The sequence below is a fragment of the Zonotrichia leucophrys genome, chromosome 9 (assembly GCF_028769735.1).
Source record: "Zonotrichia leucophrys gambelii isolate GWCS_2022_RI chromosome 9, RI_Zleu_2.0, whole genome shotgun sequence".
NCBI lineage: Eukaryota > Metazoa > Chordata > Aves > Passeriformes > Passerellidae > Zonotrichia > Zonotrichia leucophrys.
Window position 1 is genome coordinate 20,057,566 of NC_088179.1, and position 17,393 is coordinate 20,074,958.

General features: G+C 37.2%; 1 protein-coding gene across 8 annotated transcripts in view; it reads right to left on the minus strand.

Moving 5' to 3' along the window:
* Window positions 1-6,939: 6,939 nt before the first annotated feature.
* The window catches only part of NLGN1 (neuroligin 1), a 324,107-nt gene continuing 313,653 nt past the window's right edge, over window positions 6,940-17,393 (minus strand). For all 8 annotated transcript variants that reach the window (XM_064720775.1, XM_064720782.1, XM_064720781.1 and 5 more), the window contains 2 exons: window positions 12,184-12,973; window positions 6,940-11,204 (listed from right to left, as the gene is read on the minus strand). In XM_064720775.1, the coding sequence (XP_064576845.1) occupies window positions 10,382-11,204; window positions 12,184-12,973 (1,613 nt within the window). In that variant the 3' untranslated portion in view covers window positions 6,940-10,381. The remainder of the gene's footprint in view (window positions 11,205-12,183; window positions 12,974-17,393) is intronic.

Here is a 17,393-nt window from a genome sequence, read left to right on the forward strand (position 1 = left end):
AAAGTCAAACAGCTAATATCCAGGTAAGTGTTCTGCACAGGCTCCTTTGCTCTCCTCCTCTGAAATTGCAGGATTCAAGGTAAAGACACATAGGTAATGGTCACAATATTGAAAAGGGTTATTTGCTGCTGATCAGATGTGAGCCATGTTTAATCTTACCAACCCAAACACCTCTACTGCAAACCAAAGTCTGCTATGCCCAGTATCTGGGTTAACAAAATGGCAACTTCTTGGCAAATTATTCAAATAAATGAGTGTTTGTTGAAAATCTTGGAGTCAATGAGTCCAAGGAATGCTCACAGCTGTTATCTGAATTTCATAATTTTCTAGCTTTGACTTCTAATCTGAGAAAGCAGCTTTACAGAAGCCTTACACATCAACAGGATGGACATGGATGGACATGCACTTGCTGCTGATTGCACCACAGGTAGTCCCCTTCAGCTGGTGCTTTTCCTATTGATCTCTCCTCTAAATGGATGATGTTTAGTAGCTTCATAAGCAATGAAACCATCAATACCTGTCAGGATTTACACCTCTTTGACCTCAGCGTGGGGCAAATATTGCTATCAGCTTTATGTGGTTTATTCTGTTTGTTTTGAGCTTTTCAGTTAATCTGATTGCAACACACAGCATGAGCTTCAGAGGCTTGAACAAATGCAGCCAAGGCATTCATGTAGCTCCTCTCTAAGACATAAGTGATCATATTCTGCATAGCTCTCTTAATGGCACTAATGATTTACAGGACAATCAGTTCTCTCTCTGGTAAAATAAGTTTACAATGATTTATATGTAGTATTGCTCTAAAGTACGTTTTTATAAATCTTGTGGTCCTAAGTGCTTGTCACATGAATGTCAGAGACCACACAGAAGTCTAAAAATACTCATGTAAACCCTTCTGCAAATGCGTGACATCAATGCAGCTATTGTATATTTTCATGCTCAACACAGGTTAAAATAGTGCCACTCACTGTGACAGTGTTACTGGGGGCTGCTAAGATGACAGAAATAATTTATTATGCTGCTTACAGCTAATAAAGCCCCATGTGCTTTGGGGCAGTTTTTGAAAATACAAATCTCATCCTTTTCACTTGTGAACACTTGCTGTTCCTATCATCTCTGGTAGTCCTTAGACAAAGGTTTGAAGCCTGCAAACACTCTCAAAACTAGGAGAAAGTGGGATGTCTGACTGCATAAAATAAGGACTCCCTTGCACCAGAGCAGGCAGCCAGTCCTTTTTGTTGAGTACAGCTATTGTGTGTTAAATGTGTCTAAACTCACACTAACTTCTGAGGAGAATCAGCCCATTTGATCAAAGAAGCTCAAACTGGCAAAACACAGCAGTCTCACCAAATCCTGCAAGAAGCCCCATTTCTGCTGGTGTGCCAGACTGCTCAGTAGTGGTTTGATCTCCAAAATTCACTGCTCTGGGCGGGTGTTTCTCCTCCAGCTCCTCTTCCCTGCTTTCTCTCCCCTACGGCATTTCTCTGTTCTGCATTTCCACTTTGCTAACTCACTCACAAAGCAGTATCACAGGGAATGAGGCATTGTGGAGCTGGCAATTGTTGTAAACCTCATCACTGTGCCTGATCTTGGATGCATCTATCTCATTTTGGAGCCATTTATAAAGATAGAAGAAATAAGAACAGCTCCAGCCATCTAACCATCCAAAGGCAGAATTCACTCTGAAATGCATTCCATGCTATAGAAACCATGTGCATCTTCCCCCAGTCATAACTATGCTTAATATCATAAAGTTTCTGCACTATAAAGTCTTTTTAGTGAGGATTTTTCACTACCTCATGCCATTCAGTTCTGATCTTACTACTGGTGTTACTTCCTCAGCCTGAGGAAGTAAGTATTTCACTGTAATAAAATAAAGGAAGTATCCTACTGTAATGAAATAAAAACTGGGTACCAAAAGTTGTGATTCTGATCTAAACTGATCAGAATTGATCAGTTGATCTAGTCTGATGCAACTAAAAAAATAATGATGGTTAATAACATATGTGTATGTATAAATATCTGCTCGTGTCAGGCTTTCATAGTTAAGTGTACCTGAAAGACAGAAACGATAGTAAATTTGTTCATCTCCTTTTTGTTCTCTCTTAGGCAACAAGGAAAAACAGATAACCAGTAAACTGATTTATCCAATACTAAAATTCCTCCACTAGGCACTTAACACTGGTGGTTTGGTTTAGGAAGGAAGAAATTCTTACTGATAACCTTCAATATCCAGTACAGACCCACAGCAAAAACACCTCCTACAGTCATACCCACAACTTCAACCCTCCTGCTCCCTTCAGAAGGGAAGCAAAGGGCTGTTCCAAGTTAAAAATGAGTAGAAAATTGTGTTTGATGCTGCCCATCTGTGTTTTGTTCCTCCTGCAAGGAGAGGGGCTCATCTTTCCCAGGCGCAGTCAGCAGAGGTTTGGCTGTTTCCTGCAGGGCTCAGCTCCATGGAGCAGCTGTGGCACAAAGGCACTGCCACAAAACCCACTTGAGAACAAAGCTCTGAGAGCCTGCACAGCCCCAGAAATCCAGCAGCACTTGTCTGAAGTGTGGCCATGAGCTGCAAGGTGTTCATTTTTAAGCTTCTTTATCTAGCAAGCAGTTGAGTTATGAGGCTGTGCTCGTGTCTGGACGCCCACACTTGCCTTAGCTCCAAGCTCCCTGTGAAATTCCACCTGTGGCATCTTTCAAAGGCAAAAATTGCCATCTGTGTGTGGTGGATAACTCCCTGGCACATGCCTGTCATTATTGGATGATGGCATTCTTGTGCCTAGCCACAAGAGGCTGGCCTTGCCTCTGCTGGTAGAGCAGCCTGGATTTCCATTCCCACCCTGAGCAGCAATCCTTGTAGCTGGGAGTTGATAAATTAATATCCCTGGATAGATACGCAACTACAAGAAAAACAATTTAAAGCAAAATTCTCACCTGAAGGAAGAAGAACACTGATAAAGTGAAGAAAACATTTAAATTATTTCAAATATTTGCATTTGTGTGAGACAGTAGAAGCAATTTGAGAGGGGATGAAGAACAAAATTGCACTTATCACACAAGAGACAATTTTTTAAAAACCTAACAAAACCTAACAAAACCTGTAAAGAAGCAAGAAAAAATAAATTCATAAATGAAAGGATTATGACATTGAAGTAAATGATAAATGAATTAGGGACAGCAAATTGCACCTAGCAATAGTCCATACAGCAACACCAACTCAATAAAAAACAGAGAGATTCTAGTTTTAAAATGAAACTGAAATGCAGAATGAAGCCAGGACAAGTACGAATTCAACAAAGGGGAATTCACATGCAGTATTACAATACAGTGTAAATTCTAGTAACCAACAAGCCCTTTTAGACTTCAGATAAACCGTATTGTTGAAAAAGTATTACTTGTATTAAAAAAAAAAATCATCTCAGATATGTCATTATTATCAGTATTGTATTAAATTTTATGTTTCTTCTTCTGTCAAACACAGCAAAATCTGTGAGTGTTTTCATGTTTCCGTGGTGTATCTCAGAAGTACAGCTGGGAGTGCTTTTCCAGAGAAATCTCTTTTCATGAATTTAACCCTGCTCTTTCCTCCTGGACAAGGCAAAAGAAAAATGCCCCAAAAGGTTCCTGGCTGCAGCAATAAATGTTGTATTTCTTGCTGGTTCTGGTCAGCCTTCAGAGAATCAAGATACTCAAAATAGCCTAAAAGAAAGAAAAACCAAACTAAAACAAAACAAACTCAAAACCCAAATCCCAGCCCCCAAACCCTGGCTTGTTATTTGTCTTCTATTACATTTTCTGCTCTTGGAGAGTGAAGAGGAAACCAATGGTTCCTGTAATCTTCATCTTCTGTGGAGAGCAGGGTACACCTATTCCAGTTAATAACTGGGGAGAGACAAATATATTTATGGCAAATGGATGGATGCTAAAGAAAAAAATCAGCACGGGATTGAACAAGGGAATCTCTACTAGCTGACCAAGAGTAATTGGTTTTGAGTGTTATTTACCATAGTGAAGGTCCCACTTTTCACTTTTCATGAAACTGCTCTAGACTTCTATGCAAATAAAAGCAAAATTTATTCATTAGTTCAGCTGAATATCACCTCTGTGTAGGAGAAACCTTATGAAATGTAGAAAAACCAACACTACGCAACCATACATTTGTCATCAATCAATGAAATATTGCATGGCTTTTTCTGAAAATGCATGTGGTGTCAGATGAACCAAGCATTATTTCTGGAACCCTTTGTATAGTCTTAATTGCCTAAAATTACTGCTGAAGTTGTTTCTACAAACCAGTGGATGAAACAGGTACACCTCACCCTCCCAAACTGCCTTGGGCCACAAGGTTCTGCCCTACTCCTCATTTTTTTCCACGGAAAATTTATCAAGTGTATAAATCAAGTGTATTGCACAGGGTCTGACCCACAATTGCTTTGCAATCCCAGAATTTCCTTTTCTATCCTTTTTGCCCAGGAGGTCCAGTGAGGCTCCCTGAGTTCCCCACTAACTGAACAAAATCACTAGATGAAATCTTTTCCCTTTTTTTGTATTTTTAATAATGCAATTGAAGTGTTATCAGCTCATAGAGTCTTTCACCAACCTTTTGTTAACTGAGCTCTGGTATTATCACGTCTGAGTGCCAGCAGTATCAACTTCCATTTGAAAAAAAGTTGCTAACTCATATAGCTGTAAAGCAAAAAGCCTGTGTATCCCTATAGGCTCAAAAACTCCATTTTTTTTTTTTTTAAGGCATCATTATAAAGCTCAGCTCACAGATGCTGTTGCCTTGCTGACATTGAGAGGGGAAAATTCAGATGACAGAGAAAATCTGTCCTGAATTTATAGCAACATGTGGCCCAGTTGTCTGTCTCTTCCCTTCCAGAATGGAGAAGAACAGAGCAGACTTCCAACTGCTGTAAAGTGTCATTGTCTTTGACATATAGGTCAACATATAGATTTGAGGATCAGGAAGAACTGAATGTTCCTTTCTATATATAGACTTTAACATAAAAGTTACTACAGCATGCTAAGGCTGCAAACTGGTACTTATCTTTTCTTTGCATCCATGTAACCTCAGGGTTTGGTTTTTTTAATATATTAGACTTTTTTTCCCCTGAATTTTAGCCTTACACGCAAATATCCATAAGCATATTGAAAAGCACGTTTTAAAGCCTGGAAGTGCTCATAAATCAGTAGAGTGATGCTTGTAATAATTTCTGTGAGTGGGTGTTCCTGTGCATGGGAAGATATGCAAAACTGGACAATGAGATGAGCCGTGATGAACATTAAAGGTCCGGAAGCAGATCGATAGCTGGTGTCAATTGCCAGGGCTTCATTGATTAAAATGGTGCCACAATAAATCCTAATTCAGCTGGAGCTGAAAACATTGCCATCATCTTATCAGCTGCTCTGTGACACTGGAGAATGCAGAATGAGGGGCACACCTTACCTCCACACCTCTGAGTGGTGCCAAAAGGTAAAATTCCCTGGTTAGTCTCATGCTTTGGAATCTCCTTTATTGGCTGCATGTGGGTATGCATGTGCAGACAATGCATATATACACAAGAAGGCATTTTCTGAAACAAATACACAGTTTCTACTGCTGTGATGGTACTTTTATCTTCAATTGAAAACAAAATAAATTTCAAGAGACTGTATAAAATTTGCTTGTACAAATTTGTTGCACTTCTATGAGGTTTTTCATTCATCCCAGTGCCAAAGGGTCATGAAACTCAGGTTTTAATCCATGATTTACATACAATACTCACATTCTTTTTCAAAACTAAAGCTTATTACAGAAATGATAGTTTCCCAGGTGTACAAATTACTGAGAATTATAATATCAACAAAAAGGAACGAAGCCAGGTTGCATATAAAAATCTACACCTCCTAGGTGGCTCTCAACAGGTTTTTTTCTAAACATTTTCCACCAGATAAAGTTCATTATCTTGTTCTAACAATTTCCCATTTCACAAAGTTAAGGTTTTACTGAACCTGTATATAAGAAATTGATTATACAGTGGCATGAACAGAACTTAAGAGAAAAGGGAATTTGTGCATGGCTGGTGATGAACTCATCGATTCTGCTGCAAAGTTCTCGTGAGCACCTTATCAAATGCTGCTAATTTTTTGGTCTGCATACAAATGTATTGATGTGCCAGAATGTAATCAAATAAGAATGTTTAGAGTAAAAGCTCATTTGCCATGTTTCATATTGTTCATATTTACTTGGAGGCCTCAGGAGGGCATCTTAATCTTATAGTGTTATTATTTCAAATAGAAAAGGAGATTTTTAATGTTATTTGAAGAAAGTCCCTTAGCTTGCAGACTGAAGGGGAAAAAAAAAACCAACCAGAACTGCTGCAACAGATATTTTGACAAAAGCTTTGAATGAAAAATAACAAAACCTCTGAAGGGAATTTCCCATTAATCTAATTTATTTGGAAGCACATTTTCACAATAATAATTAAATTATCTAACGTTCGCTTACATTAAAAAGCGACCATCTGTAACTGTTCAGTACTAGAAAAAAGGTGGGGGGAAAGGCCAATGTTTTAAACTAACATCACAGGGAAAAAGCAACAACTTCCAAACATCAAAGGAATACCATGATGTTTGACAGCTTCCTATGAAGTCAGCTGTTTCATCTCCTAGTGATGTTTGCAACAGAAACTCCAGCATCTTCTGTGCAGTGGTGTCTTTAAAACTGTAACTTGTTTATTTGTTAGACCTCTATTCATCCGGTTTTCAGGGGCTGTGAGCAACAAAAACATCCAATAATTAAAGACTTGTGACACAGGAATCCATGTTTAGTACAGACAACAAAAATAACTGCATTTTCCTATGAAGGATTTTATCCAGGAGGTTCATCCATGCCTTGCAAGTCTTCCGTGGGAGGAGAACACCAGGAACAACCAACTGAGATACCATTGAGCAAAATGCGTTTTTTATCGGTTTTATTTCTCCTAGAAATGTCAGCACAGCACATTATATTGCCTGTAATTTCAATAGATAAACGAGACAATGATTCCATTGTTATTTTTTTTTCTCAAAATGGTAGAATACATTTTCTTAAAAAGGTCTGCAAACATATTTACAAAAGTGTGAAATCAATAAATGCAGGCTCTTTATATTTTTACTGAACTTCCAAAGACTGACTGATATCCTAATTTTATTGGAAATCTGGTCCAAGGATGATACAAGAAATTAAATATTACACTCAATTTTGCTTTTGTGTATGCTACCATGATAAACAAATAAAATAGATAAAATATCTTGAAAATAACAAACTTATATTCCATGAAGCACATGAAGATATTCCAAAACCAATTCTTATCTTTTCATTTCAGCTTTAAAACATCTCTTGCTCTTTCTCAATGTTGTGTTAAAACGTGGGACACCATCTTACTTTTGGAAAGCCAGCTGCTGTAATGTCAGTATAAAGTAGCCACTAAAATATCATTCACAGTATCTGCATCACAGGAATGGACTTTTTTTTTTCCCAAACAGGAGTGACAAAATTTGTGTTGTTGCCTTCATGTTTCACATTTTAAATACTATTGGCTGACAGAAATAAAGTGTAGTGTCATGCTTGGTTTACCTAAATCATTTATTTTGTAACTAATAAAAGTAAACAATTACCAGATACTGTATATATAGAGATATATAGATATATGGCCACAAAGAAACTATAGTAGAAAGTTATTTTGGTTTTGATAAAGTTAAGAAAAGCACATAAAATCATATTTCATTAATATCTTGTTTTATGGCCATCAATATTTTTGTATTTTTTTTCTTTTGTTTCATCAACATAGCAAAATACAATCTTCTTATTAAACAATAATTATCAGATGGCAGACAATTCTTTTTATTGGTTTACATTGGCAGGTCACAGTCTAAAAGCACAACCACATCAGGCAGAAATTGCACACAGACCGCCCTGGATTTTGAAGACTATTTTTTATGCTTCTACAAAAAGACCTTGATTTAAAACTGGGGACTGTAACAAGTACTAAGTACATGTTTGGGTTTTTGGTTTTGTTTTTGTGTCTTTTTTGGGTTTTTTTTGTTAAATAGGGATGTAAAATAACTGAAATTGCAGTATTTATTTTGGTTTCATCTTTATTTTTAATGTCTATGCTCGATGTTAGCAAACATACTTTAAACTTCACAGCAATCCTTTATAATAAAAGTTCAATCACCCAAAAAACCCAGGTGATTTTTTTTTTGTTCTCATCATGGACTATTGCAGATTTATTTCAATTTGGCCTGTTCCTTGCCTTTTTTTTTGGTATCAGTATTTCATTTTTAACTCATTTCTGAAATCTGGAGGAGATTTACATGTGATGACAGTCACAATGTCAATATTTCTGTAAGAAATAGCTATGATGGGGCTGGCCTATAAATATGCAGTTTTATTAATTGTAGAAGGCACCCTCATGTCTTCAAAAACCAGACTGGTCTTAAGATATTACTCTTTATTTGAGACAGTTACCATTACTTCATTAAAAAATGACAAAACAGCAATAAACATTTTAGCTCTTTAATGAGCAAAGATCAGGTCTCTTAACATTGGAATAATATTCGTTATCCAGATTATCTTTATTTCACTCAGTGACCAGTAATATGGCCAAGAAATACAAAGTAATTTTCCATCAAGTAGTATACAATTTTTGTGTGTAATAAGCTTTCATTCTTGAAAAAGAGTAACTGAAAAGAAATGTTTCTGTTACTGCAGTTAGTTTGTCAGAGAAAGTTCTTCGCATTATCTTACAAACTATCAAAATTGCTAGTAATTTGAAAAAATGTAAAAAAAAATCACATAACTTTAGTCTAATAGAAATATAGTACAGGTAAGAGAGAAAGTATTTATCAGGGATGTGCTCTTAAGTCCATCTCAATTATTTCTTTTATATAAATGTACATCTGATTACATATACAAACGTTTTGAAAGGACCGTGGTATAGAATTACTGGAAAGCAACAGGGGAATGAAAAATTTCTTGTGATTTTAGAACATTCACTTCAAATCACACAAACATATGTAGTATCCAGATTTTTAAATTTCCAGTTGTTGGCTCTCTCCCCGTTCTCATATACCCTCTTTTTCTACACTCTTGCCATCTGGTCTAGAGAATTAATTGGAATGACAAAGCTAATGTATAGCAAAAAGGGAATTAACATTATATTAAAGTATTATAAGTAAACTTTAAAACATGCAACATGAGTTGAAACAATAAACTGAAAGGTGTAATCAGAGCAGAAATATTGGGGCAATTTTAAATGGCAAAATGTCATTGCAATTAAATTTTTGGACACACTTTACCTCATCAATTTGAACAAAATACTCTGAAACTAAATCACAGCAAATTATAAATCTTTCATCAAAGGAGATTCCATTAAAGTTATAGTTATTTCAAAGTCAGAAATTATATAGGTGGAAAGGAAAAAGAACATGAATAGTATACAATTTTTTGTCTGGGATTCATATCAGTGAGGGTCCACCACTGATACCTAGAATGCCATAAATACCTTTAAGAACTGTTGCAATCCCTTCTTTTTCAGAAGCTACCATGAAATATTTTACTGTGATTACTTTTGCCCCTTTAAAAAACTTCCTTAGGTTGTGCCAATTGATGGAGAAAGCTTCTATTAAAAACTCCAATGGGATGAGAAGAATTTTAATTACGGCTTAATCAGCAGCACAGCCACCAAGCATATAAATTATCATGCACATCGTGCTAAAAATATCCAGTTTCCTTTATTCCCACAACTTTTATACTGACAGCACTTATGTGATAATGTTGTACCTGCCAGGCTGTAAAACTTCTCTGACTGGCAGATTTCAGCATGAGCCCCTTTCTAAGGCCTTAACAGCATTGGTGCTTTGTGTACTTATTCAAATATGTAAATATGGTCTACACAAGAAAACAGGTCCAAATAAAAATTGGTGAAAATTATCTGACATTCCATTAGTGTGTCCCTTGTGCATATTTATAGGTTTTTAAAATTTTCAGTCATAGTTCTTTCCTGTTTGTGTTGCACATGCCTAATTCCATTATGTAACTTAAATCTTCAAAAAATTAATACTTGAATGTGAATGAAAAAGTATCATTCAGGACAACTGCTTCAAGCAATTGCAAACAGTTGGGTTTTTTGTTTTTAGTTTCTTTTTTTCTTTTGTTTTGTTTGTTTCTTAAGTTCATTTGATATATGTACAATTCATTTTTTTCAAAACCCCAAATGTTCTTGATATGTATATTCACATAATATTCCTCCATATTTAAATAGTAAGAGTCTTGTAGGTTGAAAGCCAAGTAATCTTCAGTAATATCACCTACTGTAATCCATCAAAAAATAAAAGTTTGTTTCGTCTTGTCTGGCTATACCCTGGTTGTTGAGTGTGAATGGGGGTGGGGATGAGGATGGGGCAGAGTATTGTTCTGTCCTCCAGTAAATGTGTTGAATGTGTGTAGGGGCTGAATCCCTGGTATAGTGTTGGGGATCATTGTGATGGTGTTGGGTGTCATTAAGGGGATATCATCAGGAGACCTCCTCATAGCTAGCGTGTAGTCTGGGGGACAGGCGGTCCTGAGAACCACCTCATGTGGATGGATGGACTCACATTCATGATCCAAGTCAGTGTGCTTCATTTGGAGGGACATTATCTCCTCTTCTTGTGCATGGGTGAGATCATTGGTAGTGGTACGTTGTGGGCTACATCTCCTGTGGACATCATGTCTCCTCTTGTCCTTTTTGTAGTACAACGCTGCAAAGGCCAAAATGTTCAGGAACAGCAAAGATGCGCCAACTGCGATGGTAACGCTCAACTCTGTTGAGTAGTCCCTTTGATCCACTGAAAATGGGCTTGGCTGCTGTTTGGGATCGTCTTGTTTGGCTGTAGGAAAGGCTGAAGTAACTGAAACAGAATTTTTCCTTGTGGGTCTGAAAGTATTATCAGTCGATGGCACTTTAGTTGTGGTAGAGGTATACTGTGAAATGTCGTTAAGATTGTGCAGATGAGGTACCAGTTCCAACCAAAGGTTCACTTTATTGGCCCTATAGTGTTCTTTAACTCGTGGTTTTAATCCAATGTGAAGATACAGTTGGTCTTTTTGAGAATATCTGGTCCATGCTACTTCTTCAAAACGATTTGGTTTTGTGTGGATGAATTTTGTGTCTTGCGGCACTGGTTGATTTGGGTCACTGAAAGAAAAAGATATCTCCAATGTTACAAAGCATTTCAAATGGAATTGTAAAATTAACATAATTAAGATTTTATACTAAACGTTTAAGACTGCCTTTCGACGGAGTAGAGGGCTATTCCCTAAAATTAGAGGCCTTAATAATATTGATTAGAAACAGCATTATGCAAAAGAATCCTTCTTTTACACAGACTTCAGCAACTTTCCTCGTTCTCCAAAATATTGGTGTCTCACAGTGAAATCTTTTGCTGCTGAAGGAAGATTGCCTGGGGTGTGGTGATGTGGCCAAATGTCTGTGAGACACCAGAGAAAACATTAAGATTTTTTTATTGTTTTTAGCAGCATAAAGTTCGTACAGCTCTGCATTTCTGTTCCTGTGAATCATCTGTGGCCTTCCAGAGGGGAAGGATCAAGGCAGAGCACAACTCACTGCAATGCATAATCAAAAATAAGTAGGCAAATGTAACAAAGGTTTTTGAATTCCAGTGAAAAAAAAGAGCTAATGAAAATGGCAAAACTTTCCAAGTTTGAAGCCACATTTTTTATGGTCAGAAGTGAGAATTTAAGACAAAATGTGCTACTAAAATAAGCTGTATTATATTCAAAGCATTATTTATGTCATTTTCTATCTCATGGAAGGAAAGTATCAGTGGTAGGGTAAAGGCAGGTACTAATGCAGCTGATTTTATCTCTACACAGATGTTAAATGCTTAGTTTTACACTTTTCCAGAGTTTCCTTAATTAGTTTTGTATATATTTTAAAATTTCCTCACAGAAAGTCTGCAAAGATATTTTTCCCCTCTTTTTCCAAAAACATGTAAGTGAGCCAAGCGACATTACAGTAAACATAAATATCCAACTCAATTCCTAATCTCTTATTCATCCTACAAGTACAGAGGAACTCCCAAGGGAAATAACAAATGGAAAGCACCATTCCATCCAAAGTTTGCCTACAAGACCATTCATTATCTGGTACTCACCCAGTTTTTGCAAAGTTTGTCCAGTACGTCATCACCACTGCACTTAGCATGACATCATTTTTGGAGAAATTACAAGGAAATAACTCAGTAGGACCAATCATGGGGATTCCTAGGACGTAAGGAACCTCATCTCCATGGGCTGCATCTGCCCATGCAGGTACCTGATCTGTCTGGCAATGATGGTAGAAGGCATAGAAGTACGTAGGCGATCCAAAATTCGAGTGAAGATCAGCTGTGGCCACTGCTGGTGCAACCCACTGGTGATCAGTGAACAAAGCCAGCAGTGTTTTCCTTCTGGTCTCGGGGTTGTGCCGGTCTGCCCAGTCTGTGTACATAAATTTAATAGTTTCCCTCAAGATATCTTTGCCTTCGGGGTATCCGTATAAGTTGTCGACGAAATTAGAAACGGCAAAGTCAAAATCGCTGGCTGATATGCCATCTTCGCTATCCACAATGTTTTCAACAAACTTCAGCCCTTCCCCTTGGTTAACTCCCAGCATGATGTCATAGTTGAGGAACTCTCCCTGCTCCATCAGGATCTGAGGGTCGTCTGGTATCACGTCGCCGTCGATGACTGGTCCAAAGGCTATGTGGTATCTTGCTGGTTGGATGTCCTGGTCGACAAGTTCTCTGTAAGGCTTCTTCTGCAGACATTCCACCAGTTCTACAGTGTCTGACATGTTGCAACCAACTTTTGTAGCCAACATCCTGGCGTATTTTGCGGGCTGAAAGCTTACTGCCCAGCTGGAGAGAGCTGTTCCACTTTGAGCTATTGCTCTTTGAAAAAGTCCTGTGGGGAGAAATATTTGAAAACTACTGAAGCGACCTTGAAACAGCCACAGACTTTGAAAGATTCAAAGGTGGTCTTTGAAACAATAGAAAACTTTAACAGAAGAGATACCTGAATCTTAATAGTACTTAAATATAAGGGGTGGTGAGATCTGACTGCTGTTGTACCTACAGGTAATGTGCAAAAAATAAATGCAATATGTGCTAAAGCAAATGATTCTCCCTCAATACACTCCAGATTTTCAAAAGAAACTCAGAAAGAAAAAGGAGTGGCATTACCTTCTGTAGGACAAAACTATCAGGTTAAAAAAAAATTCCTAAAATTAAAGCACCATATAGGTTGGAGTAAAAACCATCAAGTCTCTGAAATGGGTTGAAGTTTTTGGTATTGTTCAAGCCATCATCAGCATGCATGCATAGAACTACGTGTAAAATTAATCTATTACACTTTCAAATGTTTTCTTTGGAATTGAACTTGGTTTGACAGGTGCAGTGCTTTTAAATTGCGTATCACTGCAAAAGTTTATATTCTGGAGTAATAGATGAGAAGGTACCAGGCAGCTATTAAATTTAGAAGTGTCTAAGTCAAAATCTTTTCTTGTAAGGAGCTTTTTTAAGGCAGGTTTATATTGATCACACTTACATAAAAAGGGAAATGATGTATTTTACACTGTTTAGCTTTGTAATTCAGATATTTAAACATATGTTCAGGTATTCAGTTAAGGGAGAGAGAATGATCTGGCACTGCATATAAACCTGCAGTAAATCACTAAGTCTTCAGTGCATTTAACTTGAATTTATGCTGATTTAAGTATCATCCTGGACCAGGAATTCTACCCAAAGAAATAACAAAATGCATTAAAATTTATGTTTTCCTCTCCCTTCTGTAATGATTTTTAAAACATGTCCTGGATGATAGCCTCACCCTCTTGTAGTCAGTGAATTAATACAATTATTTTGCTATTGGCTTCAATGTAATCAGAACTCCATCCTTGCTTTGATTTCTTGTGCTTCCTTTGTGTTTTTCCACTCCATTTAAGGAGGGTACTTTGGGTTCTGAAAGAGAGAAGAAGTCTGAACCTTGTGTAAAATATTGCTCAGAAACTATATTTAGGTAATTTAGGTGGTATTTAATAGATATTTAGACAGTATTTAGGTAATGATGGCCTTTCTGCTGTTTTGTGAGGAGTTTGGTTTTTTTTCATTTTCACATAAATTCATTTCAGTATCACAACTTTTGCACAAACTACTGGAAAATATTTTATACTGGACCCTACCTCCTATAGGTCACTCTGGGTAATACAAAATGGTTTATAGTGTTCAAAAATTATGCTGATTTAAGATAGATGGGTCAAAATTTTGTTTTACTGGTGCTAATGGGCACCTGGAGCCATTCCACAATCTCTGGTGCAGTCACTTAGGGACTGAAAGTGACACCTGGCCTCACTCAGTTCCACCAGGAATCTTTCTCCAATGCTTGATGAATAGCTGGATGCTCCCACCAGAGGAACTGGAGTCAGGGCTCTCAGCTTACCTCAGAAATTTATTCCAATTATCCACAAGACGGCTTTTGCATTGATAAGCAACATATTTCTATTGATAAAAATCCCTCCCTAGCCTCTAAATCAAATCAGAAATGCTTTTATAGCTTCTGTTGCAGCACCAGACCCTGTACATTCAAAAATAAGTTGGAATCTGTTGCTGGCAGGAAACATTTTACAAGCTCCTCAGGAATTTTAAATCATTCAAAGATTTAAATCATTGTATTAGGTCCCAATAAAAAAAAAAATTCTTCAAATTAGGTAGATATAGAGACTGAAATGTATAAACTCAGGCCCTTTCTTAAACTTATGAAAACTCATATCCAAGACAATATTTTCTTGCAAGATATGAGTAAAAATAAGAATGAACTTGAGCTATAAACAGCTAAAATATATTTGCATGTTTATAAGGTCAGATATTGAGCTAGTATAAATCAGCTCAAAGTCAGTAGAATTACCACAGAGGATCCAGGCATTGTAATAAATGTAGCTAAATGACAAAGCTGAATTTTCACCATGATGTATTTCATGATAATTCATAATGTGTGTGGGTTTTTGCATATTGTATAAATCTAACTTTATTACTTTATTAAATATGTCTGAACAACGACAGAAAGTGTAAGCTATGTGTAAGAAAATGCTGATACAAACACTGTGGCTTACTAAGTGCTACATAAACATCAGATGCTGGATTAAGTAAAAGTGGTCAAGTCCTTTGGCCATAAAACCATCTGAGGAAATGAAACCAAAATTCCCTCCTTGTGCTGAAGAATGCTGACAGAGCTATTCCTCCACTCAAACCATTTGGTGAAAAATGAACAGTACGAAAAATTATTTTCATTCTGTCACAGAATTCGTGGCAGAAATTTGTACCTCACAGGATGGAGAACTACATTTTTATATGATAATGTGCATTATTATTATTATTATTGTTGTTGTTGTTGCTCATGGGCTTCAGACTGATGGAAAGAAGATTTAAATGTTCAATGGGCCACAGTGCTTTGTGACCCTTATTCAGATTCTCACCACAGTAAATAATAATAATTTGCATATATTCATCTGTATTTTGAGAGCACTTTGTGAAGATGGGTGCTGCTCTGCCCACTTGCAGGTGGGAGGCTGTGAACAGCTCCACCTTGAAATAGGCTGAATTCTTCCTCTCACTGCCAAGGGAATCTTTCAGAGGGACATGACAGAAGCAAAGAGAGCTTCTGAATTTACATCTTATGAGAGAGATTGGTTGATAATCACAGAATCCCAGAAAGGTTTGGGTTGGAAGGGACCTTGAAGTTCATCCAGTTCCACCCCCTGCCATGGGCAGGGACACTTTCCACTACCCCAGGTTGCTCCAAGCCCCATCCAAACTGGTCCTGGACACTTCCAGGGATCCAGGGGCAGCCTCAGCTTTTCTGGGCACCCTGTGCCAGGGCCTCCCCATCCTCAGAGGGAAGAATTTCCTCATAATATCTGATCTAACCCTGCCCTCTGGCAGTTTGAAGCCCTTCCCCCTCGTCCTATCACTGCATGCTTTTGTAAAATGTCCTTCTCCACCTTTCATATGTAAATGTGGAACAACATAAAACAAAATGAGATTTGGAAATGTTAAGAAATAACTACTTCTTTGAACCTGACCAGTTTATATTTTCTTTTTTCTTTCATTTTTTTTTTTAATGGCAGATCTAACCACCTCCAAATGAAACATAACGTGGGAGTGTGGTGAGTTGTTCTGTTTAATCCAAATTTCATCAAAGCATGAGTTTGCTTCTAAAAGAAATCCTCAAAAATTTACTTTTACTGAACCTTCTTCAGACCCCTCTAAAATGCCTTGATCTGCTGTGTTGGCATCAAAGTGCCTCAGTTTTCCCCAAATAAATTCTGGTCTGGTCCTGGCTTAATTCTGGCCATGTGTTGGGATATGGCAAGGTATCATTTGCTGATGAGAGGCAACACATGACTGTCCAAATATTGTCAATGTGGCATTTTGCATTGATGTCATGTTACACCAAGAAGATTGATTTTAACACAAAGTAAAGAGTTAGGGGAAGATAAACCAGGTGTCCTCATTCAACCTGGAGTCAGTCCTTAATGAGAAAGTTGGTTTTTAGAGCTCTGATGAAAGAAGATGGTGCACTGACACCCTCAGGTCACAGTGCAGTGAGGTAATGCTTACATCTTGATTTTACAAGCATCTTCTTTTAAATATCTCCTATGTAGGTTTAGGTAGTTATGGAAGAAGAAAAGATTACACTAAAAATCAAATTGTGAAAATAGACTTAAATTTAGACCACAGTCTTATTTTCCACTTGACTCTTCTTGTAGAAGTTATATTTTTCTCTCATTTAAAAAAGCATAATGGCATGGTCTAAAGAATCTCTCACTTCTATTGACCTCAGTGGTCTTTGTAACATGACTTTGGGGAAATGCAGCTCTTTTAATGTCAGCAGAATTATGTTTTTATGACCAGCCAATTAGTCCCCCATGGAGATACAGCAATATAAATTAGTGGAGGATTAAATGCACAGGGCACGGTGTGATGTCCCTGATAAAAGTAATACAGATAAAAATATGTGAAAACAGTTAGACAAAAGTAACATGATCAATAAGCAATAGCCATGCAAATGAGAGACACTGTGTGAAACTGTGGTGCAGAAATCATAGAAAGAATAAGTTAGGTGCCTCAAACAGCATGATTTTGATTCCCTGCCACCTGCCTCAACTAGAGAGAAAAGGTGTTAGTTATGGAATAGGAAAAAACATATAGAAGGAAGTCCATTTGCAACTTGGATGCTTTGACAATTTTGGATCATGCATGCAAAACTTTCAACCATTCTTTTATTAGATGACAGCAAGTGAAGTCCATGCAGTTTCAGACAAAAGATT